We start from the raw sequence: 27,934 nt of genomic DNA on the forward strand, positions 1-27,934 counted from the left end.
ACACTGCCATCCCGGCCCAAACTGGCACTGGGACCTCCAGCTCCACAGAAACGGTGCTTCCCTCAGCCATGCCACAGGCCAGGGTGGCCGACTGCCTGGCCGGACTCAGACTCAGACTTTCAGTGGGATGCTGCTCCCCACCCAGGGCCCTTCTAGCCCAGCCCCTTCTAAGGCTAATGTCTCAGCCTAAGGGCTTCCTAGTCCAGCAGAAAGAATAAACTTGAACCTTGCATCTACACGAGGACAAACCACAGTTACAAATTCTCAGGAGAGAGAATTTAAAAGAAATTTTAAAAAAAGAACCACCTCCCAGGGCACACAGCAGAAGGTTTCTCATTGGTCACCATCACCCTTTGGCTGAGGACGGACCTTGGAAGGTCTGGTTCAGATGGGCTCCGGACCCCACCTGATGTGCAGAAAGGCCTTGTCTCCTACCCACCCTGTGGCTGCTGAAATCCAAGCTGCCCTCTGACCCCTCATCTCCTCCGCGGCCTTCCTGTTGGGCTCAGGGTTTCTCCTCCCAATCAGGAGGACCTTGGTCAAACTGATCAGCATTTCTAAGTATTTTGTATTGAGAAGGTTTTTCAGAATAACAGGCCATTATATTGCCAGAACCAGAATCCCACCCCATAATTTGTTATTAGATTTTGATTTTTAATCAATGTTTTACACACACATAGGTTAAAAGAGCAATTCTCATATACCCGATTTCCCTCTCTCTGGAAGCAACCGTTCTCTAAGTAATGAACCTGCAGTGTTCCTCAAGCTGCCCCTTTCTGCACCTAACCTCGAGGCAACTTTTATTGGCCTGGGAGTCTCTGCCTGCGTCCTAGCCATGGCACTGCTGAGAGCTCACCCGTCCCTACAGCTGAGTCAGTGACCCTGGGGGCTTGTGTCTGCTCAGCTCTCCAGGTGTGTAGCACCAACGCAGCCCCTGCCTCTCAGCAGGTGCCAGGCAGCACACAGCCACACAGCCCCTCCTGCAGCTCCTGGGCCTCTTCCTTCTTGGCTCAATCCACACCTTAGTGGGGTCCACCTCCAGTCACTGCTGAAGTCACGTTGGAGGTGTGCTTTTGAGCCCTGATTCTCTAAACTAGTCTTTATTTCACCTTCACATTGAAATGGCTTTCACGCTGGGCTCAAATTCCAGGTTGAGCCTTCCATCAGGGCTTTGCGGGGCTGTCCCCTGAGCTTACTAGCACTGGTGAGAAGCCGAAGGCCACCCTGTTTCCTCCTCCTCCTCCTGGACCAGCCACTCCCCACAAAGGCGTTTCATGTGGCTCTCAGATGACCTCCCTGTCTGTAATATCTTCAGAGTGGGGAGTGGTTTTTAATCACTTCATGGCCCCCCCACTTCTCTGTTCATTCTCCCCGGGGTGCCTGTTATTAGAATGCTGGGTTCATGGTCTGGCCTAATTCTTTCTTCTCTCCTCTACTTTCCATATTCCTGCACTTTGGCTCTATTTTCCGGAAGATGCTCTCAACTTTCTCTACCAATTTTCTATTATGTTTTCTATTTCTATTATCATGTCTTTAGCTCTCAAAAGCTCAATCTGATCTGAATATGCCTTCCTCATGGTGACAAGTTCTAGCTCCATGCACGCATTATCTTCTCTTATCTCCCTGAGGATATCATCACAGGTTCTCTTTCTTGGCTCTATTCTTCTCCCTGAACCGTCTGAGTCCCCAAGTCACAGCTTCCGTTTCCTTTGCTGCCACCTTTCCTATCAGAGACTTTCCTCTGACAGCAGGAATCACTGGCTGCCTGTCCTGCGGAACAGCTCAGCCAGGCCGACCAGACACCTGGCTATCTGGGCCTCCCCAGGGCTTCTCTCCTGCCCAGCAGGAGCGTCCTGACAGCTGGATGGGAACAAAGGTGTGGGCACACACCTGCTCCTGCTCTTGGCACAGCGCCACTGCCCTTGGCTGGACCCACTCCCTCCCCATGGTGGACACAGGTCTGCCCAGAACCAGAGGCTGCCTCAGGCCCTAACTGCCCACACCCACCAATGGACCTCACACACAGTGGGTTCAGACTTCCCTGGCCTGATGGAGGCTGCTGCGGCCGGCGGGGCCACAACCTCCTCCAAATGCAAACAGGATGTTCCATCTGCGGTGAGGGGCACCTCACATAAGGGGATCCTTCAGAGAGTCTCATTGGCTAAACCCACTAGGTCCATGAATGAAAGAAAACATCGACAGGGTAAAACCTGGAGGAACATTAGGCCTATCAAGGAAAAGGTGACCGAGAGACTTTCAGAACTACAAGTCAGTTTCTGCTCAGAACCTCAGCAGTTGGAGGGATTCATGCCACATATTTCCCTGGAGTGTCAAGGAAGTCACCGCCAGGGACACCATGGGGCGCCCTGTCCCTTGGTCCTGGTCGTGCGAGCCTGGACGAGGCCGCCCTGTCTGTATGCGTGCACACAGTGAGGCCCACACCCTGGGCCTGCTTCTCCATACCCATCTCAGCATGCAGTGCCCGGATCCTGTCACCAGTCCCATTTTCAGCCAAAACTGAGTCAAACAGGGTTTCAATCATTCAACCCAAGGGGCCTGCTGTCACCCACAGGTGGCAAAGAGTGTGCAGGGAAGACCCCACCACCACCAGGAAAAGCATAAAAGGCAGGGTGAGGGGAGATGGGAGCACAGTGGCTATGAGGAGGGGATGGTGGGCGTAGGAGCCCCAAGGAGGCAGGACCCCCAGGAGCCGTGGAACCCAGACCCAGAGCCAGCATAAGCAGAACATCTGGGGCCCAAAGCTCCATACCAGGCTGCTGCTGGTCCCAGCCCTGTGCCAGGCACCTGCCCCATCACCACACCCCTCCCACCCCATGCCAGGGCTGGGGCTTAGCGAGGGGCCGAGAACCATGGATGCAAGGTCCTGTTCTCCGCACCAGCTACCAGAGCCTGATCCTTCTTGTCACAGGTGCTGGGGACTGAGGAAGCCAAAGGCCCTGGCTATGAGGTTGCTGCAAGGGGTACCTGATCCCCCAGTGTCACAGCATCTCCAACTTCTGCTGCGCTAACCCTCTGTCCCCTTTCTAGCAGGACACCCTCCATTTCCAATGGCCATCCTCCCCATGGGGCACCAGTTGCAGCTGAAGCCACCAAGGCCCACACTGGCAACAGGCCTATGGTCCCCTGCCTGATACAGAATGTGGCAGACACTGGCCACCAGGAACCACTCTCAGGAGGAGGTGGGAGGTAGGAGAATATCCCCCCGGCCCCCTGGTGCCGCGATGCCCAGGGAGTAGCCTCTCCTCCAGCTCAGAGTGAGGAGAGAAGTGGGGGCAGAAACGGAAGGTCAAGGCTTTGAGGAAGTCTATTCCCACCCCAGGTGTGTTCAGGCCTCCACCGATACATAGGAGGTGCTGGGGACTCCCCAGGAGCAGAGAGAAGCTACAAGAGGGAGAGGCTCAGCCAGCAGCCCCTCCAAGTGCCCAGCCTTGGCCCCACACAAAGGGAAACAAAATAAGGGAGTGGGCGGGCACCCGCTGCCCTTGGAACCGCCACCTTACCGGAGCAGAAGGCCACCCTCAGCTCGTCCTGTTTGGCCATGCCCAGCATGGGCAGCATGGTGCTCATGATGGATGGCAGGAAAGGGACCACGCCAAACACTGCAAGAGAGAGGGCTGTCACAGGGGCCGTGCCAGGCCAGCCCTGGGCCCAGCCCTACAGTGGGACGGGAGGAACCCAGAAGCCAGCATGGTCCTCAAAGTCCCTCTGAGTCACTCAAGAATACAGGATGGGGGCCAAGCCATCACCTACCATTGGAAACTGCAAGGCTGGCAAATGTCCGCACGACAGAACAGTGTGGCAGAGTCCCGGGCTGGAACCTGCTCAGCATCTCCTCCATCACTCTGTTGACAAAGCGCTGCCCCACAGCCACAAGGACGCTGCTCGCAGCCTGCTGCCAGCCACAAACCAGCTCCTAGACCCCAGGAAGCCAGAGGTAGGACCTCTCCTGAAATCTCCAACAGGCAAAACCAAGACGCCCCACCTTGGCTACCCTGTGCTAAGTGTCCCCAGAACATGAGGGTTGCAGAAGGCTGCAGGGCACAATCTCCCTTCTGAGGGCTGTGCCAGAAGTCCTCACACCTAGGGGAAGCAATAGCACTGGGGAGAAGGGCCAGGAGTTTTGAGGGGCCAGCACCCCAAGAGGGCCAGGCCCAGCACAGAGCCACAGCCCTGGCCCAGGCTGCACAGGCACCAGCGCCCCTATATCTGCTATAAGAGTTTGGATGCTTTGCTCCCTGCTTTGGTTTGTGCCTCTGAAGATTGTGGGGTGACCATCCCTGGCCTAGCAGGGTAGTCCACAGGACCATGGGGCCTCTGTCAGCCCAAGGCGGCCAGACACTAACCCACACTCTTAATGCTCTTGGGAAGAAAAGCCAAGAAAAAAGAAGCTTCCAACCTAAGCTAGGACCGAGTTTCCATGGCCAGAAGACCTGCCCACGTACCTTTGTCTTGGTCATCTCGCTAGAGGCCAGGAGGATGATGATGTTAGCCATGTCCTTGTCCAGCTCGCTGGTGTGGCTGCGCAGGACCATCTCCATGGTCCTCAGTACCATCGCCCGGTATGGATGCGCCAGCTGAGGAGAGAAGCCGGGAGGTGAGCCCAGTGCCCGGGCACTCAGCGCGCCTGTCATCTCCTCCACAGGGACGAACCCGCACCGATCAGGCTTCTCTGCCTCAAACGCAGGAGTGGGGGCACACTTTAGTAGGCCAAGGCGGGAGGATCACTTGAGCATAAGAGCTCGAGACCAGCCTGAGCAACATAGCGAGACCCGGTCTCTATGAAAAATAGAAAATTAGCCACGCGTGGTGGTTCCAGCTACTAGGGAGGCTGAGGCAGGGGACCAATCACTTCAGCCCAAGAGTTTGAGGCTGCAGTGAGCTATGATGACGTCACTGTACTCCAGCCTGAGCAACAGAGTGAGACTCTGTCTCTAAAAAAATAAAGAAATAAAAACAGATTTTTAAAAATAAAATAGCTAAGACAGCTGAGGGGGCAGAAAGGAGAGACCATCCCCTGGGATGTGTCACAAGGCCACAGCACAGTCAGTGGATGTTTTCATGGAACTGGGCTAGTCCCCAGGAGATGGCAGTTAAAAGATGAGAGAAAAATACCCTTATGTATCAAAATATTAAATCAAACACAAAGAATAATGGTCTTTTGAGATTGCAAAAGTCTCTTCCCCTTCCAAGAATGGCCTAAACCACACATTGACAAAAAAGAAAATGTGCATAATAATTTCAGACAACAGAGAGTTAGTGCTGTCAGCGTTACAGAGAACTGCTGAGCCACTGCCAGGAGAGGGCAGAAATGCCATGAGGTGAGACCAGCTCTGAGCCACTTCTGCCCTGGGCTCGGAGTGACCGACCAGCAGTGGAGGGCCCCTCAGGACTCTCTCTCCAAGTGACTGTTGGAAACAACCTTCTCTCCCTCAGGCAGGGACCACGGTCTGTCCCTTGGGCACTGAGCCTGGCACAGAGCTGCTCAGTCTCTACTCGGTGCAGAATCTAAGGTGTGGCAAATGGCCTCCTTCGCGAGGGTGAATGCTGCAGTGGCCACAGCCCAGTCCCCTCACAACGGGACCCCGAGCTCACTGGGGGATGCAGCCACACCCCACATGTGACAAGACAAGGCTGGTCATCTGTTCTAAGTATCCAGCCTTGAGAGAGCTGAGACATGCAGCCAGCCCTGCACAGTGCCTGACCAGCTGCTCCTGGTGGGGCTGTCTTTCCCAAACCAGGTCAGCTCAGACTGAGGGTGGCCCTGATGATATTACCGTCGCCAAGGGGCAGGAATACCTTGTCATGCTGCCGCAGGTACTCCTCACAGGCACAGAGCATCTCCTCTGCCTTCACTTCCCCAAGGGAGCACAGAGCACTGCAGACCTGCTCCTGCACCATGGGGTCCTTGTCGGTAATGGCATCCAGCAGAGTGCAGCACAGCTCTGCAGTGACAAAGCCCAGGTTAGCATGCTTAGGCCTGAGCACCCTCCTCTATCACACCTCAACTACCACGCCTGCAGCACACACCTGTCAGCCTCTGAGGGTCACAGACTCAAAGTGGAAGAAGATAGCAAGTTCTGGCACCGCCACCAGCCTGATGCCTCAAGGCCCAGTGGGCCTGTCCACCTTGCACAACAGCCACGCCTCCCATCCCCTCAGCCATGCCTGCTATCCCCATGGCCACGCTGCTGTTCTCAAGGCCACACTGATCTGCAGAAGCCTTCTCTTGGTGTGCCCCTCCCTCCATCTGGTCTAGCCACACCCCACCCTGACCTTCCTGCCTGTGCTGTCTCAGGGGTCAGGTGCATTGAGCGGTTAGGCACAGGACTATGGGGCCTCAGATTCTGGCCATTATTGAGAAGCTGCCTGCATTGGGGCTGAGAGATGCAGAGGGCACAGCCCACATGCCGTACAGGTACCCATGGCCATGACCTCTTAGCTTGTGCTTCCTCGAGGATATCAGCTCACCCACCAGCCAGGATTCTAGAGAGGGTTCCCTCAGGGTCCATGCCCAGGGCAGCACCGCTCATGCCAAGAACAGGCTGGGATTCTCCATAACCCTATCTCCTACATGTAATGCCTGGACAGGCAGGAACCCAGCAGAGGACCAGGGACACCAGTAGTGAGAAATAAGTGAGGAAATAAAGCTACTGCCCCATCCTATGGCACTCAGCCTCACAGGACCAGGTGTGAATCAAGAAAGTGATGAATAAATGTAGCACCCTCTAGGCAAGGCCAGATATCACCTGGCCCATGACCGTTGGCCCCTTCACTCGGTACAGGGCAGGCCAGGTACCCCAGGGACTTGCAGTGACTGGCTGTCCCACACACACAAGACCCTCTGGCTTGGGCCAGGGATGTCCCACTCCCCAGCACAAGCACCATGGCTATGCCACCCACAAGGACAGCTAGGAGGCACTTGGGGGTGGAGGAGCGGACAAGCATCAGTGCGGGCCTCAGTTCCCGCTATGAGGTGGGATTCCTTCCTGAGTAGGAAGCTGGAGTTTTAACAGCCCTCTATTTCCAAGGTTCAATAATTAAGCAATCAAGCCGATCCAAATTAATGAGATCTGATTGTATCTAAGGCCAAGTTCAACTCAGTAACCCAACTTGGCCCATTCTAAAGCATGTCTGCGTCTGCTTTCCCAACTGGCCTTCACATAGGTGGAAGCTGCCATCTGTGGACAGCACTCATACTCCTTCCTCCCTTGTCCCACCTTCATTCCTTTGCCCTGCCCTTGCTAGGCGGCACCCCAGGCCCCCCCCTGCACCCACAGATTCTTGTCCATCACTCCATCTCCACCCACCAACACCCCCCGTGCCATTCCAGGCCTCTCTGTGCCCCTTAAGATCAGGGCATGGCACCCGAGACTGGCACTTACAGAGCCCCAAGGTGTGGCTCACCCTTTGGACAGAGCTCCAGAGGGCAGAGACACCTGAGGCAGGGCTTCCCCGCCATTCTGGGTCACTACTGCGCTGGCCTGAATGTTGGTGTCCCTCCAAAATTCACATTTGGGACTTAGCCCCCAAGGTGGTGGTATTAAGAGGTGGGGCCTTTGGGCTCTACCCTCACAGATGGGATTAATGCCTTATAAAAAAGCTTAAGGGAGAGCCCTAGTCCCTTCTGCCCCTTCTGATGTGTGAGAACAAAGCAAGAGATGCCATCTACAGAGCAGAGAGCAGCCCTCACCAGACACCAAATCTGCCAGCACCTTGATCCTAGAATTCTCAGCCTCTAGAACTATGAGAAATAAATTTCTATTATTTATGAATTACCCAGTCTAAGGTATTTTGTTATGGCAGCTTGAACTTTTTTTTTTTAATGAAAACCTGGAGAGAGCATGTTCACTCAACAGTTATTCCTTCAAACCACATTTACTGAATACCACATACTTGTCTGAGTCCCAGACTCAAAGCTAGCAGGTATGGGGTCTACACCCACCTTGCCCAGAGCCACTCCATGCGTTACTGGAGCTGTAAGAGGCTTGGCCTGCCCTAGTCCTCAGGCCAGAGGCTTGTGGGCCCCCCAACCCCAAGCACGTGTGCACTCACTCTTCACACAGGACTCAGTCATTTCTGTGGTCTTGGCTCCCTCTGCACCAATGTGAACATGGACAGCTTCTCTAAACTGGAATAACAAAAACCACAAGATTTAATTCATAAGCCTCCACAATGCCTAAGTTTATGGGCAGTTACCATTTTTGTGGAAAACACACTATTTAAATGAGTTTGTTCTGGGGAAACATCTCTGCCACATTTTCTTTGAGCCATGCAGGGAGGGCAAAAGGCACTGCTGTCCTCAACAGTCTCCAGCTCCCTTCCCTGAGCACACCTGGCAGCCCACACTTCACACTATCAGTCCAGGGCAAGTGTAGCCACTGCCTCTACCTAAAGCATCTTCCTTCTTCACCCTGTGAGGAGCAGAGGATGGATGCCACAGCTGTCAAATGTTCACTTCTCGGCGCACCACGTGCAACAGATGGTCACAAAGAATCTTGTCCATCAAATATGCAAGTTCCTTTTGCCTCCACACTATGTGGTCACAGGCTCAACTCCTATGTCACACTCTCCAAGCAGGATCAGAGAGGCTCCAGGCTTGCCCTCAGTGGGGCAGCCGGCTTCTTCCCAGTGCTCACGTCCTCGGGCTCTATGGGGGCTACACCAGCCCCTTCACTCCCTATATCACCTCCCACCCGTCACTCCTTCCTCACACATTCCAGGGAAAAATAAAGGAGGGATGCCACGATCCCCTCAAGCAGGCAGGACATCTCACATGGAGGGGGCAAAGTGAGAAATCTGTAAGCGTGGGAGGTGGTGGGATTGAACATGAGCAAACAGCACTCACCCATCCCACAAAAACCCCAGAGAATGATGGAAAAGATGCATGTTTTTTAAAAAACAAAAACCGTAAAAGTACTAGAAAACAAGAAAAGATAAAATTAACAGACCAGAAATTTCTAGGAATCCTGGGAAGACAGAAAGCCGATGGAGAGCTCTGGTGTAAAGACGGTGGTGTCAGCATAGCATTTCCCCTTTCTTCCTGGAAAGCACCTAAAAGGAGGAAAAACAAGAAATAAAAACACACATTCCATTTGTGGCACAGTAAAGAGAAGGCCAAACACTCCAAGCCATGGAAGGGTTCAGAGTCAAAAGGGCAGTGGCTGTCAGGTGGGGCAGGGGATGCGCTGGTGGCAGAAAGAGCCCACACAACACCCCTCCAAGGCGAGGGCACACCTGACATGGAATATCAAGACCCCAAGTTCGCAGACCTGTGTTGAGTTTACAAGGCGGAGGAGACGGGGCTGAACAACCTGTCTCTGGGGAACAGAAGCTCCACCCTGTGCAAGGGCACCACTGCCCACTGGCTCCATCGTCCACGGAAAAACAGCGAGGGCAAGGACAGTGAGCCTTGAATGGTAGGAAATGAGGCCCCAGCTCACAGCCTGGAGAGAATGTCCAGGCGTGGGCCCACCAATACATCTACATTGAAGAGACAGAACTGGGAGTGTCGAGGGACACCAAGGCAGCTGGAGTTTGCAGGCTCCAGTGCCAGAGAAAGAGGTGCCCAGAGAGACCCTGGAGAGCTACAGAGGGCCTGGGGCACTCAGCTTTACTCACCAGCATTAGGGCAGCAGGATAATAGCCCCATAGATGCCCATGCCCTAATCCCGAGAACCTACGATATGTTCCCTTACCTGGCAACAGGGACTTAGCAGATGAGATTAAGGGTACAGACCTTGAGATGGGGAGATTATCCTGTATTATCTGGGTGAGACTAGCCTAATCACATGAGTCCTTAAAAGCAGAGAACTCTTCCCAGCTGGGACAGAGAGAAGAGACGGGAGAGGGAGGAGGAGAAATCTGAAGCATGAGAAGAATCCAACTCACCATCTAGCTGTGATGATGGAGGAAGGAGCCTCTGAGACAAGGAATGTGGGTGGCCAGACGCTGGTAACGGCCTCAGCTTGTAGCTGGCAAGAACACAGGGACTTTGGTTCTACAGATGCAAAGAACAGAAAACAGATCCTGCCAAGAGCCACCAGCAAGGACTGCAGCACTACCGACACCTAGATTTTTGCCAGAGAGACCCACGTCAGACTGCTGACTTTAAGAACGTTAAGATAATAAATTTGTGTTGTTTAAGTCATTAAGTTTGCAGTAATTTGTCACAGCAGCATTAGTTATAAGAAAGCTGGAGTAACTATACTAGACAAAGTAGATATCAGAAACATTAACAATCCTAAACACTTACATACCTAATAACAGAGCTTCAAAATACACAAAGCCAAAACTAATAAAAATGCAAGGAAAAACAGACAAATCCAAATTAAAGATTTCAACATTTCCCTCTCTACACTTGATAAAACAAGTGTTGACAGAAAATCGTAAGAATATAGAAGATATGAACATCGTCAGCAACTTGACCTAAGTATTATTTACAGAATACTCCATTCTATAACAGCAGGATATTTATTCTTCCAAAAGCACAGAGAACATTTACCAAGACTAACTATATTTTGGGCAATAAAATAAGTCTCAATAAATGTAAAAGAATTCAAGGCAGACAAAGTATGTTTTCTGACAAAAACAGAATCAAATATATAAATAAGAGACACCTGAGAAAGCTCCAAGTATTTTGAAACTAATTAATATTCCTTGAAATAATGCATGACTCAAAAAAGGAATCAAAAGTGAAATTACAGCCAGGTGCAGTGGCTCACACCTATAATCCTAGCACTTTGGGAAGCCAAGGTGGGAGGACTGATGAGGCCAGGAGTTCAAGATCAGCCTAGGCAACATATCGAGATCCCATCTCTACAAAAAATAAGAAAAATTAGCCAGGCATGGTGGTGTTTGCCTGTAGCTCCAAGAGGCTGAGGCAGGGGGATCACCTGAGCCCAGGAGTTCAAAGTTTAGTGAGCTATGGTCACACCACTGCTCTCCAGCAGCCTGGGCAACAGAGCAAGATCCTATCTCTAAAAAAAATAAATTTTTTTTTAAAAAAGAGAAATTACAAATCATGTTGAAGTGAATAAAAATGAAAAGACAAAATACATATCAAAATTTGTAGGTCCCTGGTGGTCTAGTGGTGAGAGAAAAAATAATTTGTGATAATTTATGGCATTAAATGCCTATATCAGAAAAGAAAAATGACTTCAACTTCTACCTTAAGAAACTAGATACCTAAATGAAGCAAAAGAAAGGAAACTAGTGTATAAATCAAAGAAATAGAAAACAGAGAATAGAAAAAAATAATAATTTGGGCAGGGTGCGGTGGCTCACGCCTGTAATCCTAGCACTCTGGGAGGCCGAGGCGGGTGGATCGCTCGAGGTCAGGAGTTCGAGACCAGCAAGAGCGAGACCCCATCTCTACTAAAAATAGAAAGAAATTATCTGGCCAACTAAAATATATATAGAAAAAAAAATTAGCCGGGCATGGTGGCACATGCCTGTAGTCCCAGCTACTCGGGAGGCTCAGGCAGTAGGATTGCTTAAGCCCAGGAGTTTGAGGTTGCTGTGAGCAAGCCTGATGCCACAGCACTCACTCTAGCCTGGGCAACAAAGCGAGACTCTGTCGGAAAAAATAAATAAATAAATAAAATAATAATAATAATAATAATAATAATAATAATAATAATTTGTGGCATAGTGAGACCCCCGTCTCTAAAAAAAATAAAGAAAAAGAAATTAGCTGGGTGTGGTGGTACGTGCCTCTAGTATTATACCAGCTACTTCAGGGGCTGAGGCAGGAGGATTGCTTGAGCCCAGGAGTCTGAGGTTTCAGTGAGCTATAATCACACCACTACACTCTGGCCTGGGTGACAGAGTGAGACCCTGTCTCTTAAAAAAAAAAAATGCTACCAAAGGCTAGTTATTTGAGAAGATCAATAAATTTGATAACCTTTCACCTGACAATCAGGGGAAAAAAGATGACACAAATTACCAATATCAGGAATGAGAGAAATGGTATCACTACAGATTCTACAGATACTAAAAGAATATATTCTGAGCTATATGCTAATAAATTCAATAACTTAAAAGAAATAGACAAATTCCTTAAAAGACACGAGATACCAAAGCTCATTCAAGAAGAAACAAAAAATCTAAGTAGTCCTATATCTAAAAAGAAACTGAACTTATAGTTAAAAGCCTTCCAACAAAGCCTACGTGGCTTCCCTGAGGAATGCTACCTAACATTTAAGGAAGAAATAATATCAACTCTACACAAATTCTTCCAGAAATATTGAAAAGAAGGGACTACTTCCCAACTGATTCTATGAGCATTACTCTCATAACAAAATCAAAGACATTACAAGAAAACCACAGACCAATATCCTTCATGGACCCAGATGTGAAAATTCTTAATATTTTATCAAATATTCACTGACATGTAAAAAGGATAATATATCACGACCAAATAAAATTTATTCCACGAACACAAGGTTGGCTTTATATCTTAAAATTCAGCCAATGTAATTTACAACATTAATAAACTAAAAATGGCCAGGCACAGTGGCTCATGCTTGTAATTGCAGCACTTTGGGAGGCAAGGCAGGAAGATCACTTGAGGCCAGGAGTTTGAAACCAGCCTGGGCAATGTAGCAAGATCCTGACTCTACAAAAAATAACAAAAAAAAAATTAGCCATCCCAGCTTTGTGGGAGGCTAAAGCAGGAGGATCCCTGAGCCCAGGAGTTCAAGTCTGCAGTGAGCTATGATCATACCTTTGCACTCCAGCCATAGTACTGACACGAAAAAGAAAGAAAATTAATTATTTAACTAAAAAAGAACCATATGATCATCTCATTAAATGTAGAAAAAGTATTTGTCACAATCCAACATCTATTTCTGATAAAAAAGTCTCGCAGGCTGGGCGCGATGGCTCAGGTCTGTAATCCTAGCACTCTGGGAGGCCGAGGCGGGTGGATCGTTTGAGCTCAGGAGTTCGAGACCAGCCTGAGCAAGAGCAAGACCCCATCTCTACTAAAAATAGGAAGAAATTATATGGACAACTAAAAATATATACAGAAAAAATTAGCCAGGCATAGTAGCGCATGCCTGTAGTCCCAGCTACTTGGGAGGCTGAGGCAGGAGGATTGCTTGAGCCCAGGAGTTTGAGGTTGCTGTGAGCTAGGCTGATGCCATAGCACTCTAGCCTAGGCAACAGAGTGAGACCCTGTCTCAAAAAAAAAAAAAAAAAAAAAATCTCAGCAAAGCAGGAATAGCAGGGAACCTGTACATGAGAAAGAACATCTAAGAAAATCTACAATCAGCATTGTGCTGCTGACCCCTGAGCAGAGGTCTGTACTGTCCAGGTTCACTTATACAGGTTTTTTCAATAAATACAATGGAAAAGTTTTTGGAGATTTGTGACAATTTGAAAAAACTCACAAACTGGCAGCCTAGAAATATCAAAAATATTAAGAAAATGTTAGGTATGTCATGAATGTATAAAATATACGTAGATACTGGTCTATTTTATCATTTACTGCCATAAAATATACACAAATCTACTACAAAAAGTTAAAATGTATCAAAATTTATGCACACATTTATAGATCAAAAATGGCACCATTTGCAGTCATGAGAAATGTAAACATACAGATGTATTAAATCGTAACTGTATAAAATTAACCATAGTGCACACTGCACTATTGCACAAAATTAAGCATAGTACACACTGTACAAAATTAACCGTAGTACACACTGTAATAAAATAATTTCGTAGGCACCTCTAGTTGCTACTGCAGTGACCTCAGATGTTTCAAGTATCTGCTGATAACACCATGTGATGCTAATCATCTCTAAGTGAGCAGTTCATTTTTCCAGTAAATTGTGTATGGCAGTAAAAACCAATCACTCGTGGCTGTCTGGTATTTCTCATCACGTTTAGTGCAATAATGTAAACTTTGAATAACATCATGGGACCCATATGAAGTGCCACCAGTAATGCTGGAAATGCTCCCAAAAAGCAGAGAAAAGTTGTGACATCACAAGGAACAGTTGAATTGCTTGATAACGTACCATAGACTGAGGTCTGCTGCTGCCTCAAATGCAGTTGCCTGTCATTTAAAGATAAAGGAATCCACAATGACATTCTTCACAGAAATAGAAAAAAATAATCCTAAAATTTATATGGAACTGCACAAGACCCAGAATAGTCAAAGCCATCCTGAGCAAAAAGTACAAAACTGGCTGGGCACAGTGGCTCATGCCTGTAATCCTAGCACTCTGGGAGGCCGAGGCGGGCGGATCGTTTGAGCTCAAGAGTTCGAAACCAGCCTGAGCAAGAGCAAGAGCAAGACCCTGTCTCTACTAAAAAAATAGAAAGAAAATAGGTGGACAACTAAAAATATACAGAAAAAATTAGCCAGGCGTGGTGGCGCATGCCTGTAGTCCCAGCTAATCGGGAGGCTGAGGCAGGAGGATTGCTTGAGCCCAGGAGTATGAGGTTGCTGTGAGCTAGGCTGACGCCACGGCACTCACTCTAGCCCGGGCAACAGAGTGAGACTCTGTCTCAAAAAGAAAAAAAAAAAAAAAGTACAAAACTGGAGGAATCACATTACCTGACTTCAAATTATACTACAGAGCTGTAGTAACCAAAACAGCATGGTATTGGCATAAAAACACACTCATGGACCAATGGAACAGAATAGAGAATCCAGAAATAAATCCATACATCTACAGTGAACTTATTTTTGACAAAGGTGCCAAGAACATATAGTGGGGAAAGGACAGTCTCTTCAATAAATGGTGCTGGGGGCTGGGCACAGTGGCTCATGACTGTAATCCCAGCACTCTGGGAGGCTGAGGCGGGAGGACTGCTTGAGGTGAGGAGTTTGAGACCAGCCTGAGCAAGAGCAAGACTCCGTCTCTACTAAAAATAGAAAGAAATTATATGGACAACTAAAAATATATATATATATATATAAAGTTAGCCGGGCATGGTGGCGTATGCCTGTAGTCCCAGCTACTCGGGAGGCTGAGGCAGGAGGATCACTTGAACCCAGGAGTTTGAGGTTGCTGTGAGCTACGCTAACCCCACAGCACTCTATCCCAGGCAACAGAGTGAGACTCTGCCTCCCCCCAAAATTAAAAAATTAATAAATAATTTTAGAAAATGAAAGGCAGGACAAGTCATTCACAGTACATAAGACAAGAGTAAATTTGCCTAATGTGCATATGTTGGTCCCTCTCATCTTCTGTTTCACTCTCCATGGCTTCGGTTACTCTCAGTCAACTGCAGTCCAAAAATTAAATGCAGAATTCTAGAAATGAACAATCCAGAAGTTTTAAATTGTACACCATCCTCAGTATTGTCATGATTGTTATTCTTTTTTAATTAGTTGTTACTCTCTTACTGTGCCTAATTTATAAATTAAACATTATCATAGGTATGTATATAAAGGAAAAACATAGTATACATAGGGTTCAGCACCATCTGTAGTTTCAGGCATCCACTAGGGATCTTGGAAAGTATCCCCCAAGGATAAGGGAGGGCTACTGTATGCAAAGGGGCTTGTGTACATCGCTAAGATAAACAAGAAAAAGATCAAAGGACGACGTCTCAGAAGAGACAGACAACAGATACGTAGGGACTATGCCAACCACCCTAGGATTAGTGGATGGGTTCCTGCTGCCCTTCCAGGGCTGAAAGCAGTATAGCATCTGGTGCTAGAGCCACACACCCAGCTTCTCCTTGTGCATGCTTACTGTGTAGCCATGAGCAGGTGTGGAAACTCCCTGCGCCCCATTCCACCATCTATACATGGTCATGATCACTGATGACCAGCACCTCTAGTCAAAGGCTATTGGACAAAAGCAACACAAGTGAAACATTTGACCAAGGCTGAACATGCAGCCCAACTCAGCACAGACAAGTAAAGACAGGGACTGCCTCAGGTGTGGGTGCTGGCAGAGCCTGAGGAGAGGCCACTACGAGCCTGAATGGTTAAACACCCATTTTTCCATATCTGTCTACTGACACCCTCACACTAATGCACAGACATTTATGTATGTGGATGTTAGAAAAAACACAAATGCCAATTAGGGGTCTGGTTAAATTAACAACAACAAAAAACCTAATGGAAGAAGGTGGCAGATAGGGCTGATGGGGTTTTCTCTCCCTACATAGTACACGTTTTTGTGTGAATGAAGACACTGCTTCCTCTTCATTCAACCACATTTAGTAAATATCTGCTGGCCACTGCCCTAGGCCCATAGAGTCCCTGGCTTGGAGGCTCTCTCTAGCCACAAAAAGGTGCACACAAGTATTACAGCTGCCACACATTAGGGCATGACACAGGTGCTGGGCCACCTGCACTGAGTCTGAAGGGGGTTAGATGGGTGGTGGGAATTGTGCTGGCCACACGTGCGGCACCCAGAAGTGATGAGCCAGCCTGCAGGGTCCGGTGTGTGCAGGGAGACTGGAAGGTCATGGAATGCCCCACCCATGCACGGGGTCCAAGGGACTTTGCCTCCTAGCACAGGAGCCACAAAATCAACTTCCTGAGCCACCAACAAGAACCTGCGCTGGTGATCCAGGGACAGGCAGCTCTGCAGCTCACAGCTCACGGTCCATTGAGAACATAATTTTCCAACATGAGCTTCGCCAAGCTGTGTCACTGGGTGCACATGCAAACCTCCAAAGCCAGGTGGCCCCTCCAGTTCAGTGAAGAAAGCATGTTTCCCGTAATGTCCAGCAGTCAGTATTCTCTGAGAACTGGCCAGGAGCTCGCGGAAGCCACAAGAGCCTTTCCTGGTGCTCCCATCTGATCAAGCTGTGTGAGCTGGCACAGAGTAACTCAGCTCAGTGAAAGGGGGTTTCGAGGCAGGGCGCTGATCACAGACAGCACAACCTTGCTTCTCACAGGGGCCTCTGTGGACCCTGGGGAAAAAAACTAAGCACAGACATCTGTTTTCTGACACCTGGGACAATCACAAACTGGAGCAAGCACATGCCCCACAGGTTCCACCTCTAGCCCACTGATGTCCCTCAGCAGGCAGCAATCAGCTCTAGGGGAATGAGAAATACCAAGATGCAGGTGTGAACAAGCCACAGCAGCTGGACATCAGTTTCAAGCTAACAAAGACAGCTTAACCCCGAGTCATTCCACTCTGACACCACAGAGAGACTTGGAGACACCTACTTACATGGGCCATGACAGCCTGAGGCCTAAGAATAAGATCCTGATGACACAGCATCTCCAGGCCCACAGGGTGCCTGGACTGTACATGCAACCATGTCACAAACATATGCCACGGATAAAATATCCCACAACAATGATTCACAGGTGTCTCCAGCCCTGGCCTCCCCAGCATCTCCATTCAGTCATTGCCACTCAAACCCAACAGCCCTAAAACCCAACTCACCATCTTCACCCTGACCTGCCACCAGCCCAAAGCTCACCTGCACTCAGCTATCTGGGTCAGCAATCAGCATCTCCCTCCCACACGCTACAGCCCACTCATTTACAACCATCCCCTCCACAGTGGTGCCTGCCTTCATGACTGTCCCCTCAATGCCAGCCCTCACCCAGCCACCAGCTGCCCCCACCAACCGCCACTCCAGCTTACCTCCCCAGGCCCAGCCACTGCTCCTGCTCCCCACAGGGGTCCCCTGCCCCTTCGCATACCCCTGTGTTTACCTCACTGCACTTTAGTTTATAGGTCTGTCCCCTCCCCACTTGAGCCGGCAAAAGGAACCTCTGTAAAGCGTGTAGAAGGAGCCCTCTATGTCCCCAGAGCAGCCTCCTCTGACTCCAACACTGCACTGCAGCTGCACTAACACCGCACGAAAACTGGAACCCACATCAGCGGGCTACCCCTGCTGAGCGCCACCGAAGTCTCACCTTGACTGGAGGCTGGACTGCCAGGCCCTTCCAGCTTTATGACACGCTCTGATCAATAATCCGCGTGACTCTGGACAAATCACCTTCCTGCTCTCAACAGCCTCCTTTAAACGTCAAAGAAAATACAGAAATACAGTGGCCCTGGTGCACATCGGCTTGGAACTCTCAGGGTTTAGGCTTAGCTTCCCAGAGAGGATGCCTGGTGGTCAGGTGGGACCACTGCGCTCTCCGGGGGGTCAGGCACAGGCCGGGACCACTGCGCTCTCTGATTGGGGTGGACAGGCACCGCCCGGGACCGCTGCGCTCCCGTAACGGGGAGGGGACAGGCACGGGTTCGGGACCACCGTGCCCCCTAGGGAGGAGGAGGCAGGCACCGGACCGGGACCACCGCGCTCCCCGGAAAGGAGGAGGCAGGCACGGGCCTGGGGACCGCGCACTGGCGCCGAGGAGGAAAGAGGGCCGCGAAGCTCCGGGTCTCCCTTCCGGGTCGTGACGCAGCGCAGCTGGCTCCAGGGAGCTTCAGCTGGGAAGGGGGCGGGCCTCGGCCCCCGCGACAGCCAGGACCCTCCCGGCGCTCGCCCGGCGACCTTGGGAGGCGCCCCCTGACTCGGCTTCCCGCGCGGCCTGGCTAAGGGGACGGCCCCTAGGCACTCCCGCCCAGGCTTCTCCGAAGGGCGCTCCTAAACGCGTCCCGGCCCGCCGTTTACCTGAAGAGCCACAGCTGCAGCTGCCACAGCCGCCCGCGGCCCGGAGTGGGCGGAGCCGCGTGCGCTGAGCCCGCCCCCGCTGCCCTCAGGCCTACCGCGACCCCGCGCGCGGCAGTCAGGCCACGCCCCTATGAGATCTCTGCGCTCATTGGTCGTAGGCGTGCTCCTCTCGCTCTCTCTCCACCCTGCCCACCGTTCCCACACGAGGAGTGCGCAGACTCCGTCTCACGATCGGCCCCGCCCCCGGCAGCCACTTGGCTGCCGCACCTGGCGGTTGGGGCCGAGCGCGGCGGGCCACTGCGCAGGCGCGTGCCCTAGCTCCGCTTCCGCTTCAGACTCGCTCCCCTGCGATTCCCGCACCCAGACTCCGCCCCCCATTCCCGGGGGACGCTAGCTCTTGCGTTGTCGCGCCCCGAAGCGCACAGAGCAAGCGGGTGCACTCGCCAACACATACCTGTCCAGGGGCACATGTCAGGTGCGCCTAACTTGGGCACACACCGGCGTATCGTCGTGTCCTATCTCTCACGCACACACACTGAACACCCAGCAGACACCCCAGAGAGCTGGGGCGCGGACCCCTTGGCGCAGGCATACGCACGCGTGCAGCAGGTGCACGTCCAGTCTACTGACAGACCACGGGTACCCAGGCCACCAGGCCCCGCACCCGAGACCTTAGAATCTGGAGCGAGGCAGGTAAAAAGTAAATGGCTAATAAGACAAATTAAAGCTCATGGGAGGTGCTGGGAAGAACCCAGCTGGGAGGCGGAAACCAAGTGGTCTGCAGCGCTGCCTCCAGGGCAGTGTCGATCAGTTAGATGTGGAAATCCAGCTGCAGGGGGTCCTGGGAGGATAGAGGTAAAGCGGGGGGCCCTCTGGTAAACTCTGGGGCGGTGGCAGCAGGGTGGTGCAGGGGAGGATGCTCATTTTCCATAGAGAGGGACTTGAGCCTGTCTCTGTTGCAGGGATGGAGCCCAAGAGGGGCAGGACACAGAGTGGGACTTTCTGCAGATGGGGGCCTGGCCCAGGACAACTGCCAGGAAGTTGCCCCAGCCCCAGCAGACAGGAGCTACTAACAGGGCAAGTTGCCAGGGAAGCAGGAGAGGCCTCTTCCCAGCTCACACCTGGACAATTCATGCGATGGCTCCGCTGGGCCAATGCCTTGTCCTCCCAGCCTCAGCTGGACTTCTAGCCACAGTAGCCATCTCTTCACTCCCCAGACATGCAAGTTGCCCAACAAACATCACAATTTCATTTTTCGTTTATTACATTAATAATGCCAATCTCTCTGCTGAAGCAGTAAACTCTGAGAGAAAGGCCTGGATCTGTTTTGCTCCCAAGAGCTCAGCACAAAATGTGGCACAAGATGGTTGCCCAGTGTAGCTCCTTGGATGAATTAGGGGCCACAAAGAAGACAATAATCAAGACTCTGCAGAGGGAGAGCGGACAGAGTCAATGACCACTTGGACCCCACCTGTCATTACTCAGTCTAACACTATCTGGCTTCCAGCTGGGTTCTCACCCTGGTGGGTGCTGGGAGGGAGAGAAGGGGTACAGCTGGAGGTATGGGCTCCCAGGTTTGGCAGCAGTGCCTCAGTGACACAGCCCCCGTGGCCAGGATCACCTGGCTCCAGCTCTAGAGACATAGCTCCTTGCAGCCACCAACCTTCAACAGGCTTCCCCTCGTGCCTTGCGCTTGCTTCTCCAGCCCTTTTAATGCTTGCGGAACTAATCCCAAGTTAACCCCCCTCTGCTTGAATTACCTGGAGCAGTTTCTCTTTTCCTAACTCCGAGGTCAGCCACAAACCAGTTTGTTCTTATTTTCTACATTCCAGGCAATTTTCCAAACAAGGGCTGTGGGTGAGAAGGAAATCAAACAAAGCCTTGCTCCCAAGAAGCCCACAGTCCAAGAGGGATGAGAAAATGGTCTTGCCAGTTGAAGCCATCCTATTCTGAGGCCTTCACTACAACGACCACACCACATCTGCTCCTGCATCTCCGCGGAGGAGAATCCAAGTCCCCAGACACTCACTGGGCCTTGACCAAGCTCCAGGCCCTTGTAGACACTCCCAGGGCAGCTGCCCATTAGACAGTCCCACCCTCCAGGCCCACAGCTACTGTGCTGTCCAGCTCACAGCAGGGGCCGCACATTTGGGCCTGGGCTCTGCCACCACTAGGCCTCAATTTCATCACCTGTAAAACAGTATTGCTCATTCGTGTTCAGACTTGAAACCCTAGATGTGACTGCCCCACAGGGGACGGGCATCTTAGTGTGTTCAATGAACAGGAGCAGGACTGCTACAGGGGGGAGTTGTAGCTAGTGTGACTGCTTAGAATGGCACCTGGCACACAGCCAGTGCTCAGTGGCTGTTAGCCCCTACTCCTGGCAGCAACAGTGTTCTCAGAGGACTCTAAGGGCCAGAGAAGGGAGGGGTACTATTGGCTTCTGTCTCTCGGAGCTGTAGGATCTGAGGTGGGCCCAGGCATGGGGCCCTTGCTTGCCCTGTGGTGTGTGATGGAGTCTGTAGAGAACTCTAGGTGGGAGGCTCCCTGCAGCAGGCCCGGCATGAGTAAGAGAAGCTTCAGGCTCTGGTGCGGGAGGCCAGAAGGCGGGAGGTTCCCTGCCTGCCCTTCTGGCTTAGCCTCTAGTAGAGGCCTGGGCACTCTATCCGAGGATGAGGGGTACAGTTCCAATGGTGGCTGACAAGTACTATATCCCTTTTCCCCTTCCTAATGGCGTAGCAAGCTGGCCTCCTGCCTTTGCCCCCTGCCCCCTCCCCAGTTTCTTTCAAGGTCTTTTGTGTTCCAGCCACATCCTGTGTGGTCCTCAGAGGCCTCACCATGGCTGCAGCCCTTGCAGGGGGTTCTCATCCCATAGATTGTGGGCCCCGTGCAGGATAGGCTGGTCCTGAAAGATGTCCTCAGACATCAGAGTGAGCAGGTCCTGGGGCACAAGAAGACACCCCCTTCGAGGGCACAAAGCAGGTACCGCTCTAGAATCTCCATTCTAGAATTTGCCTTTTTCCCCAGCGCCTGCCCCCCAACACCCAGTCCAGGCTGTGTCAGCCCCCACCCCAAGCTGTGTTAGCTTCCCACCCTGAATTGTGTCAGTCCCCCACTCTGAGCTCTCAGGCCCAATCACTCCCCTGCCTCTACTCCAGTCCCAGCAAGTCTTCAGAAACTTGGCTGCTACCTCAAGGAGGGTACAGGTCCCACCTGGCCCCCTGCTGCCCCGGCCCCTGCCCTCTGGTACAAGTCAGGCCTCAACCATGCCCCCCCGATCCAAGACTGTTGGAGCTGGACCACCAAGCCCCCTTCCATGGTGCCCTGCCCTCCATGAAGGGCAGCGGCAGGCCAAAGTTGGACCAGAGAACCTTCATGGAACGTGAGTACAAGGACAACAGGTACCTGCTCTCCTCCAAGATCAGCTCCAGGGCCTTCTCCAAGGTCTACCTGGCCTATGCCATACACGAGTGCATGCGGCACAACCCCAAGCTGTCCTGGGACTTTCAGGGCAAGCGCCACACCATGGTGAGGCAGCTGCCTCCTTCCCCCTCTTAGTGGCTTCCAGTGTCTCCAGCCCGGCCCCACAGGGCACTCCCTGTCCTAAACCCACTCAGGTGCTTTCCAGCTGCTCCGGCTACCTCCACCATAGGCTTCTTCTTTGGTCCCACTTCCGGTTCCCAAACCCCTTAAGTGCTCAGGACAGGAGAGTGGGGGAGATCAGGGATGCCCTCCAAGAGCTCAGCAATGAATACAAAGGACAGGGGGCTGTGCCTGCATACACTGGCACCTTCCACCTACACAGGTGGCTATCAAGATCATCTCCACAGCCAAGGCCCCCATGGAGTTCTCCTGCAAGTCCCTGCCCCATGAGATCTCTTCACTCAATGTACCTGCAAGCACCAGAATGTGGTAGGGTGCAGCCTCAACACAGCCTGTCCTCACCCCTCCCTATCCCCCAAGGCTAGCGTTCTCCCACCTGGGACCTCCCTTTGGCCCTTAGGCTGGGGCCCAAACCCACCCCAAGACCCCAGCAGTCCCAGCACACCCTTGGATCCTCCTCAAGGTGATGGTAGGTGGGTGGGTCAGCAGGTGCAGCTGTCCAAGACCTATCATAGCAGCCAGCACTCCTACCTCGTGCTGGAACTGGTGGCCAGAGGCAACCTACTGGAGCACATCAACACTGTGTGAGACCACCACTGCTACCCAGGGCTGGAGAAGACCCGCAGGTTGTTCTGGCAGCTGGTCAGTGTCATGGCCCACTGCCACAGCTCTGGCTTTGTGCACCAGTGAGGGTGCCACCTGGCCCACCCACATGCATGAAGAGGCCCACTCGAGCCCTGGCCAGCCCGACCTCCCATTCCCCATGCAGGGACCTGAATTGTGAGCACATCCTGCTGGATAAGTGAGGCTTTCTAAAGCTGACTGGTGAGCGCACAGCCCCACACACAGCGCCCCAGTGCCCCACAGCCACCCCTGCAGACCCACACCCTCCTGACCCCCTCCCGAGACCCCTGCCCTCACTCATTGCTGCCTCCCTGCATGTCTTGTGCAGATTTTGGCTTCCTCAACTGCACAGGGCTCAAGAACTCCCTACTGAGCACCTTCTGCAGCTCTGTGGCCTACATGGCCCAGAGGTCCTCATGAGCAAGAGGTATAGTGGGAGCAGGCCAACCTGTGGAGCCTGTGAGTGCTGTCCTAGGGGACATGGGAGGGTAGGAAGGGGCCTCAGCTTAAGGAGCCCATGCCCCAGGGCATCATCCTCTCTGCCCTGGTGACTGGGAAGCTGCCCTTCAAGGAGTGCCAGCCCCACCGCATGCTGCACGTGATGCACCATGGCCCCAACTTCTAACCAGGTCTGTCCCTGTGTCCCTCCCAAGTGCCAGCAGAGGCCTGGAGAGTGGGCAGTGAGAGACCTGGGCTCCAAGAAAGGTCATCCAGTATGGTGGGGAGACTGACCCAGTATCCTCCCCAACCCAGGCTGGGAAACATTTGGTGCTTGCACCTCAGTGATGGTGACAGGTGATGGGGTAGTCGGGGGCAGGGGCAAGACCTGATTCAGAAGGGTTCAAGAAAAGCAGTGGCTTCACTCAACCCAAACCTGAGTTCTGCACTAGCCTAGCCCAGGGCAAGCCACCAGGCCTTTGAGTGTCTCAGTCTCTCCATTTGTGATTGTCCTGAGGCCTGAATGGGGCTACCCTCTAAGCTGTCAGCATTGTTGGCAGCGATGTCCAGAGGTGCTGGAAGGTGGACTGCAGCCACGGAGCCCTTGCCCACACAGTGCCAGGACCTGATCTGGGGGCTGCTCCAGCCATACCCAGGCACACGCCTGGGCCTGCAGCAAGTAGCTGTGCGCCACTAGATGCTCCCTACAGTGCACACGCTCTTCTACACAGTACTCAGTGCCTCCCCAGGTGTGGTGTGGCCCATGGGGTGAGCAATTGGGTGACAGGTGGCTCCTCTGCACTCTGACCCCACTGCAATCCCCTGCAAAGAAGTGGGTGGAGTCCAAACTCCCAGCATCCCCAGAGGATGTGGAACCTGGCACAGGCTTAGAGTCCCCCAAGCTCATCCTACAGCTTCGGTGCCCCCAGCCACAAGGTGTCCCCAGGAATGCCCTTGGCCCTAGGCTCAAGCCTCTGGAGGCCCACCCCAGAAAAAGGTGTGGGTTCTGCTGGGCTGGGGCTCCAGAGCACACCCACACAGCCACTGCTGTTGTGCCCCAGGTCTACCATCAGGAATATGCCTGGGCACTCCCTGGTCAACTGAGGGTGGGTGGGGCAAGGCCAAATAATGCATCTATTCTATAGTGCCCAGGTTGCAATGTCTCAGTGCCAGGAGAGGGCAGATGGCCTCCAGGGGCCTTGACAGGCTGCGGTTCTGCCACTACCCTATGAGACTTCCAGTCAAGGAAAAACATCAGTCCATATATCACACCTACCCAGAGGACCAGAGCTTTAATGGGGGCGGGTTAGAGGGGGCTGTGGAGGGGAGATGCCTGGCACCCAGTGAAGCATCCAGCCATGACAGAACACAAGTGGAGTGGGCCTCCAATTTGCAGGGGCATGGGATGGGGCATTGTGAAGTCTCAGGAAGATAAGCTGAGCTCCTTCACTGGGGTCCGAGGGGCCTGGGAGGGCCTGTTGGCAAGAGGGGGCCAGCACTAAGGAGCCCAGTGCAAAAGGTGGCAGTGAAGTCTGACAGGAGACTCAGGAAGGGAACATGGTAGGGCTTGCCAGACACAGAATGGGGGAAGCACACACACACAGACCCAGGGGAAAAGCAGATAGGCTCCAGGGCCCATAGTGGGCTCCACTGGGGCAGGGGGCTAGGCTGCAGGCACATCTGGGAGGCTCTCTATAGAGGTAGGCAAAGCTAGGGAAGAACAGCCAAGGCTCAAGGAAGCTGCCCAGGGAAGTGGCCTAGTCAGAGAGGCTGGGGAAAAACCAAGCAAACCAAGATGGGAAAATAGGAGGCACGGTCCTATGTAGACCCCAGAACCCAGGTGTGGCTGGGTCAGCCCTCTGAGGCAGGGGAAACTGAAGGCCCAGGGGTTGGGGCCTGACAGCAGGGGCACTGCCTACACAAAGGCACCCACCTACACCCAGACCTTGCAGTGCCCTCAGGAGTGGGGCTCCACTGGCCATCACCTACCGTCTCCTCCTCATGTGGGGGTAGGTGAGTCACAATCTGAATTCTTGCTAATACCAACAGGGCATAGGGCTGGAGTGCTGTCAACCCTCCCAGGTTCATCCGGCATTTGCCCTAGAACCCTTAGATGGACAGGAGTCTGAGTGTAGCTCTGCTTCTTCACATGGCACAGCCAGAGGGCCCTATAGGAAGACCTGCCCTGAGATGCCTGGCATAGGTGGGCCTGGCGCTGGTATCAGGCTGCAGGGGCCTCAAGTGGGTGCAGCCCTCTTGCCCCACAGCTCTGGGGCCAGCTCCTGCTGCTCTCGCTCCAGCTGTTCCTGCTCCTGGCGGTCCAGCTGCTGCAGTTGCTTTTCCACATCCTCAGGCACCTGCACCTCCAGCAGGTTTTCCATGCCACGCTCGGGCTCATCCCCAATAAGCACCTGCTGGCAGGGGAGGCAGTGAGCAGCTGACAGGCAATGGGCACCCCTTTCCCAGCCTCTCTACCCTGCACCCACCTGGATGAGCTTCTCACAAGTTGATTGCACATCAGGCTGTGGCTCCCACCTGTGCAGCTCTCTAAGGATCAGGTAGGCTCCTTGGTCTCGTATCTGCTGCCGACCTGGTGCGGTGGCTGTCAGCTAGGAAGATGGAAGAAATCACCCAGATGTCAGTGAGGTTGTGTATGTGTGTGTCAGGGGGTGGCATTAATGTTGCAGAACTCCTGCTCACCAGCATGATGGCTTCAATGAGCATCTTGCGGATGTCGGCATCAGGCTCTCGCTGCTTGTCTGGTGGCAGGTACTGCAGATCAACAGGCAGACCTAGAGGCAAGTTTGAGGACCACTGTGTCCCTGGGCTGAGCAGCTGGGCCAGGCTCTGCCTGTGTAAGCCCCATCTGTGCTCAGCAACTCCCTGCTGGAAGCTTTCAGAAAGGGCCTGGGACCTGGAAACCTCCTCCTCCTCCTCCTCCTCCTCCCTCCTGTCCAGCCAACTCTGAGGCTCCACTCACGTTCCATCTCTTCCTCGGAGAAATCCTCAGGCCCAGCCAGGGGCAGCAGCAAGAAAGGGAGAATGTCTACCTCGGGCCCGAGCAACCACTGGTGGTGTCCTGGGGGGCGGGAAGCAGGGGAGAAAAGAATGGGAGGTGGCCCGGGTGATGGCCAAGAGGAGCCAGTCTGGTCCCCATCCCCGCAACGCCCCAACCCCACCACCACTCACGGTGCTCGAAGCAGCAATTCCGCAGCGTCCCCACCACCCCGCCCCTGCGCACCGAGGAGTCTGGATACTGGGTAAGGGGCAGCAGCCGCTGGACCACGCACCTGTTGCAAGGAGTCATTCAGTGCCGCCCCTGCTCACCTCCATGCCCCACCTCCCGCCCACGCAGTGCTCTGGGCTTCACCTGTCGGGGTCCATCAGGAAGGCACGCGCTGCAGGCCGCTGGCTGAGGTTGGACAGCAGCGGCCCCAGGTAGTGCAGAGGTGCGCGGGTGTTGTAGCCGGGCGTGCATAGCGCGTGCACCAGCTGCTCCAGGCCCGGGGACCCTGGCTCCGCGGCCGCCAGCACCGCCATTAGCGCGGCACATGGCGCTGGCTCGCGGCTGAGGTTGGCCAGTGCGGCGGCCGCCTCCTCGGCCCACGGCCACTGCGGGTCCAACGCGCGGCCCAGCAGGCGGGCAGGCAGCCCGGGGTCGGCAGTCAGCAGCTGCTCGTGCAGGCCGGAGTCAGCGGCCAAGTTCACGAGCGCGAGGGCGGCGTCGCGGCCCGAGGCCAGCTCGGCCAGTGCCCGCAGCAGCGCCGCCTGCCCCGCCAGCAGCGCGCGGCCCGGCCCAGAACCGGTCAGCGCCAGCACGTGCCGCGCCGCCGCCGCCTGCAGGTCCGCCCGCGCCCCCGGCGCCAGGAAGGGCAGCAGCTTCGCGGCCGCCACCTCCGGGCCTGGTCCCGGGCCTCCCGGCGAGCCCGCCTCGGCCTCCCCGACGCCGTCACCAGCCCCGGCATCCCGCATGCCTCAGCGAGTCTCCCTCACGCCACCGCCTTCCGCAGGGCTCCTAGCGGAGCTGACCCGGCTGCGGCCGCGCCCACCAGGGAGACGAAGAACCGCGACGGCCAATCCGGGGCTGCGGACTCGACACGGGGAGGAACCGATGCGCGGAGGCGGGGCCAGGCCGGCGCGGGGAACTGTGGGCGGGGTTGTGGGCCGGAGTCCCGAGGCGCAGGCCTGTCTCGTTAGGCTTCCCGGCTGCCCTCGCGCGTCGTGCGGCCTCCGCAGGCCCGGGTCGGTGACTAGCTGTGTGAAGGTGTGGTCTGGGGTCCTCCTGGAAGGTAGCCACCCAGGAGCTCGGCGCTGAGGGCCCCAGGGTGAGACCTGAGGGGCAGCCTTGGACAGGCCCCTGGGCATCTCACAGCGGGTAGATCTGGGGCATTTGTCAGGACTTAACTCAGGCGCAAGTGACAAAAACCCATCTCACTGACTTGCACGAAAAGAAAATTGGTTAATGGGTCCATATAACTTGGAAGTTTGTCGGGAGACTGGCTTCTGGAGCCCTGTGCTGTCTACCCTGCCAACCCCTACCCCTCCACCCCCGTCACCCGCTTTTCTGTGGTTCCGTATCGTTTTCACCGGCTGCAGGCAGCTGGCAGAGAAAGGCACTGGCTCTCCCAGGTCCATGGTCCTCGCAGAAGACAGTTTCTTCCGGTGTCGGAGTTTGTCCCAGGGAAGGACG

At 53.5% G+C, this 27,934-nt stretch overlaps 2 protein-coding genes and 1 pseudogene across 17 annotated transcripts in view; 1 reads left to right on the plus strand and 2 right to left on the minus strand.

The window, feature by feature from the left end:
- MROH1 (maestro heat like repeat family member 1) overlaps window positions 1-18,664 on the minus strand; it is a 65,015-nt gene extending 46,351 nt beyond the window's left edge. For 11 of the 16 annotated variants that reach the window (XM_045561226.1, XM_045561223.1, XM_045561216.1 and 8 more), the window contains exons 1-9: window positions 18,580-18,628; window positions 17,873-17,976; window positions 9,910-10,018; window positions 8,970-9,072; window positions 8,074-8,149; window positions 5,818-5,963; window positions 4,464-4,595; window positions 3,772-3,934; window positions 3,522-3,620 (exon numbers count right to left, since the gene is read on the minus strand). In XM_045561226.1, the coding sequence (XP_045417182.1) occupies window positions 3,522-3,620; window positions 3,772-3,934; window positions 4,464-4,595; window positions 5,818-5,963; window positions 8,074-8,095 (562 nt within the window). In that variant the 5' untranslated portion in view covers window positions 8,096-8,149; window positions 8,970-9,072; window positions 9,910-10,018; window positions 17,873-17,976; window positions 18,580-18,628. Of the gene's footprint in view, window positions 1-3,521; window positions 3,621-3,771; window positions 3,935-4,463; window positions 4,596-5,817; window positions 5,964-8,073; window positions 8,150-8,969; window positions 9,073-9,909; window positions 10,019-17,872; window positions 17,977-18,579 lie in introns of all 16 variants that reach the window. The other 5 variants (XM_045561218.1, XM_045561220.1, XM_045561219.1 and 2 more) reach the window with 5 other exon arrangements.
- Window positions 18,665-21,912: 3,248 nt separating this feature from the next.
- Window positions 21,913-23,941, plus strand: LOC123644378 (annotated as a pseudogene).
- A 561-nt stretch (window positions 23,942-24,502) lies between these two features.
- Window positions 24,503-27,277, minus strand: HGH1 (HGH1 homolog). Its single transcript, XM_045561236.1, has 6 exons — window positions 26,615-27,277; window positions 26,434-26,534; window positions 26,225-26,323; window positions 25,945-26,036; window positions 25,731-25,853; window positions 24,503-25,655 (listed from the first exon to the last, which is right to left on the minus strand). Exons 1-6 carry the CDS (start codon window positions 27,214-27,216, stop codon window positions 25,482-25,484), a joined length of 1,191 nt encoding a protein of 396 aa, XP_045417192.1. The 5' UTR covers window positions 27,217-27,277; the 3' UTR covers window positions 24,503-25,481.
- Between the last annotated feature and the right edge of the window lie 657 nt (window positions 27,278-27,934).

The sequence above is a fragment of the Lemur catta genome, chromosome 9, assembly GCF_020740605.2.
Source record: "Lemur catta isolate mLemCat1 chromosome 9, mLemCat1.pri, whole genome shotgun sequence".
NCBI lineage: Eukaryota > Metazoa > Chordata > Mammalia > Primates > Lemuridae > Lemur > Lemur catta.

Excerpts from the sequence above, each read along its gene's own strand:
- HGH1 (XM_045561236.1), bottom strand. The coding sequence starts at position 27,216 with ATGCGGGATGCCGGGGCTGGTGACGGCGTCGGGGAGGCCGAGGCGGGC. Across the intron at positions 26,037-26,224 it reads CTCCGAGGAAGAGATGGAAC|GTCTGCCTGTTGATCTGCAG; the intron begins GTGAGTGGAGCC and ends ACTTGCCTCTAG. Across the intron at positions 25,854-25,944 it reads TCATTGAAGCCATCATGCTG|CTGACAGCCACCGCACCAGG; the intron begins GTGAGCAGGAGT and ends CCATCTTCCTAG.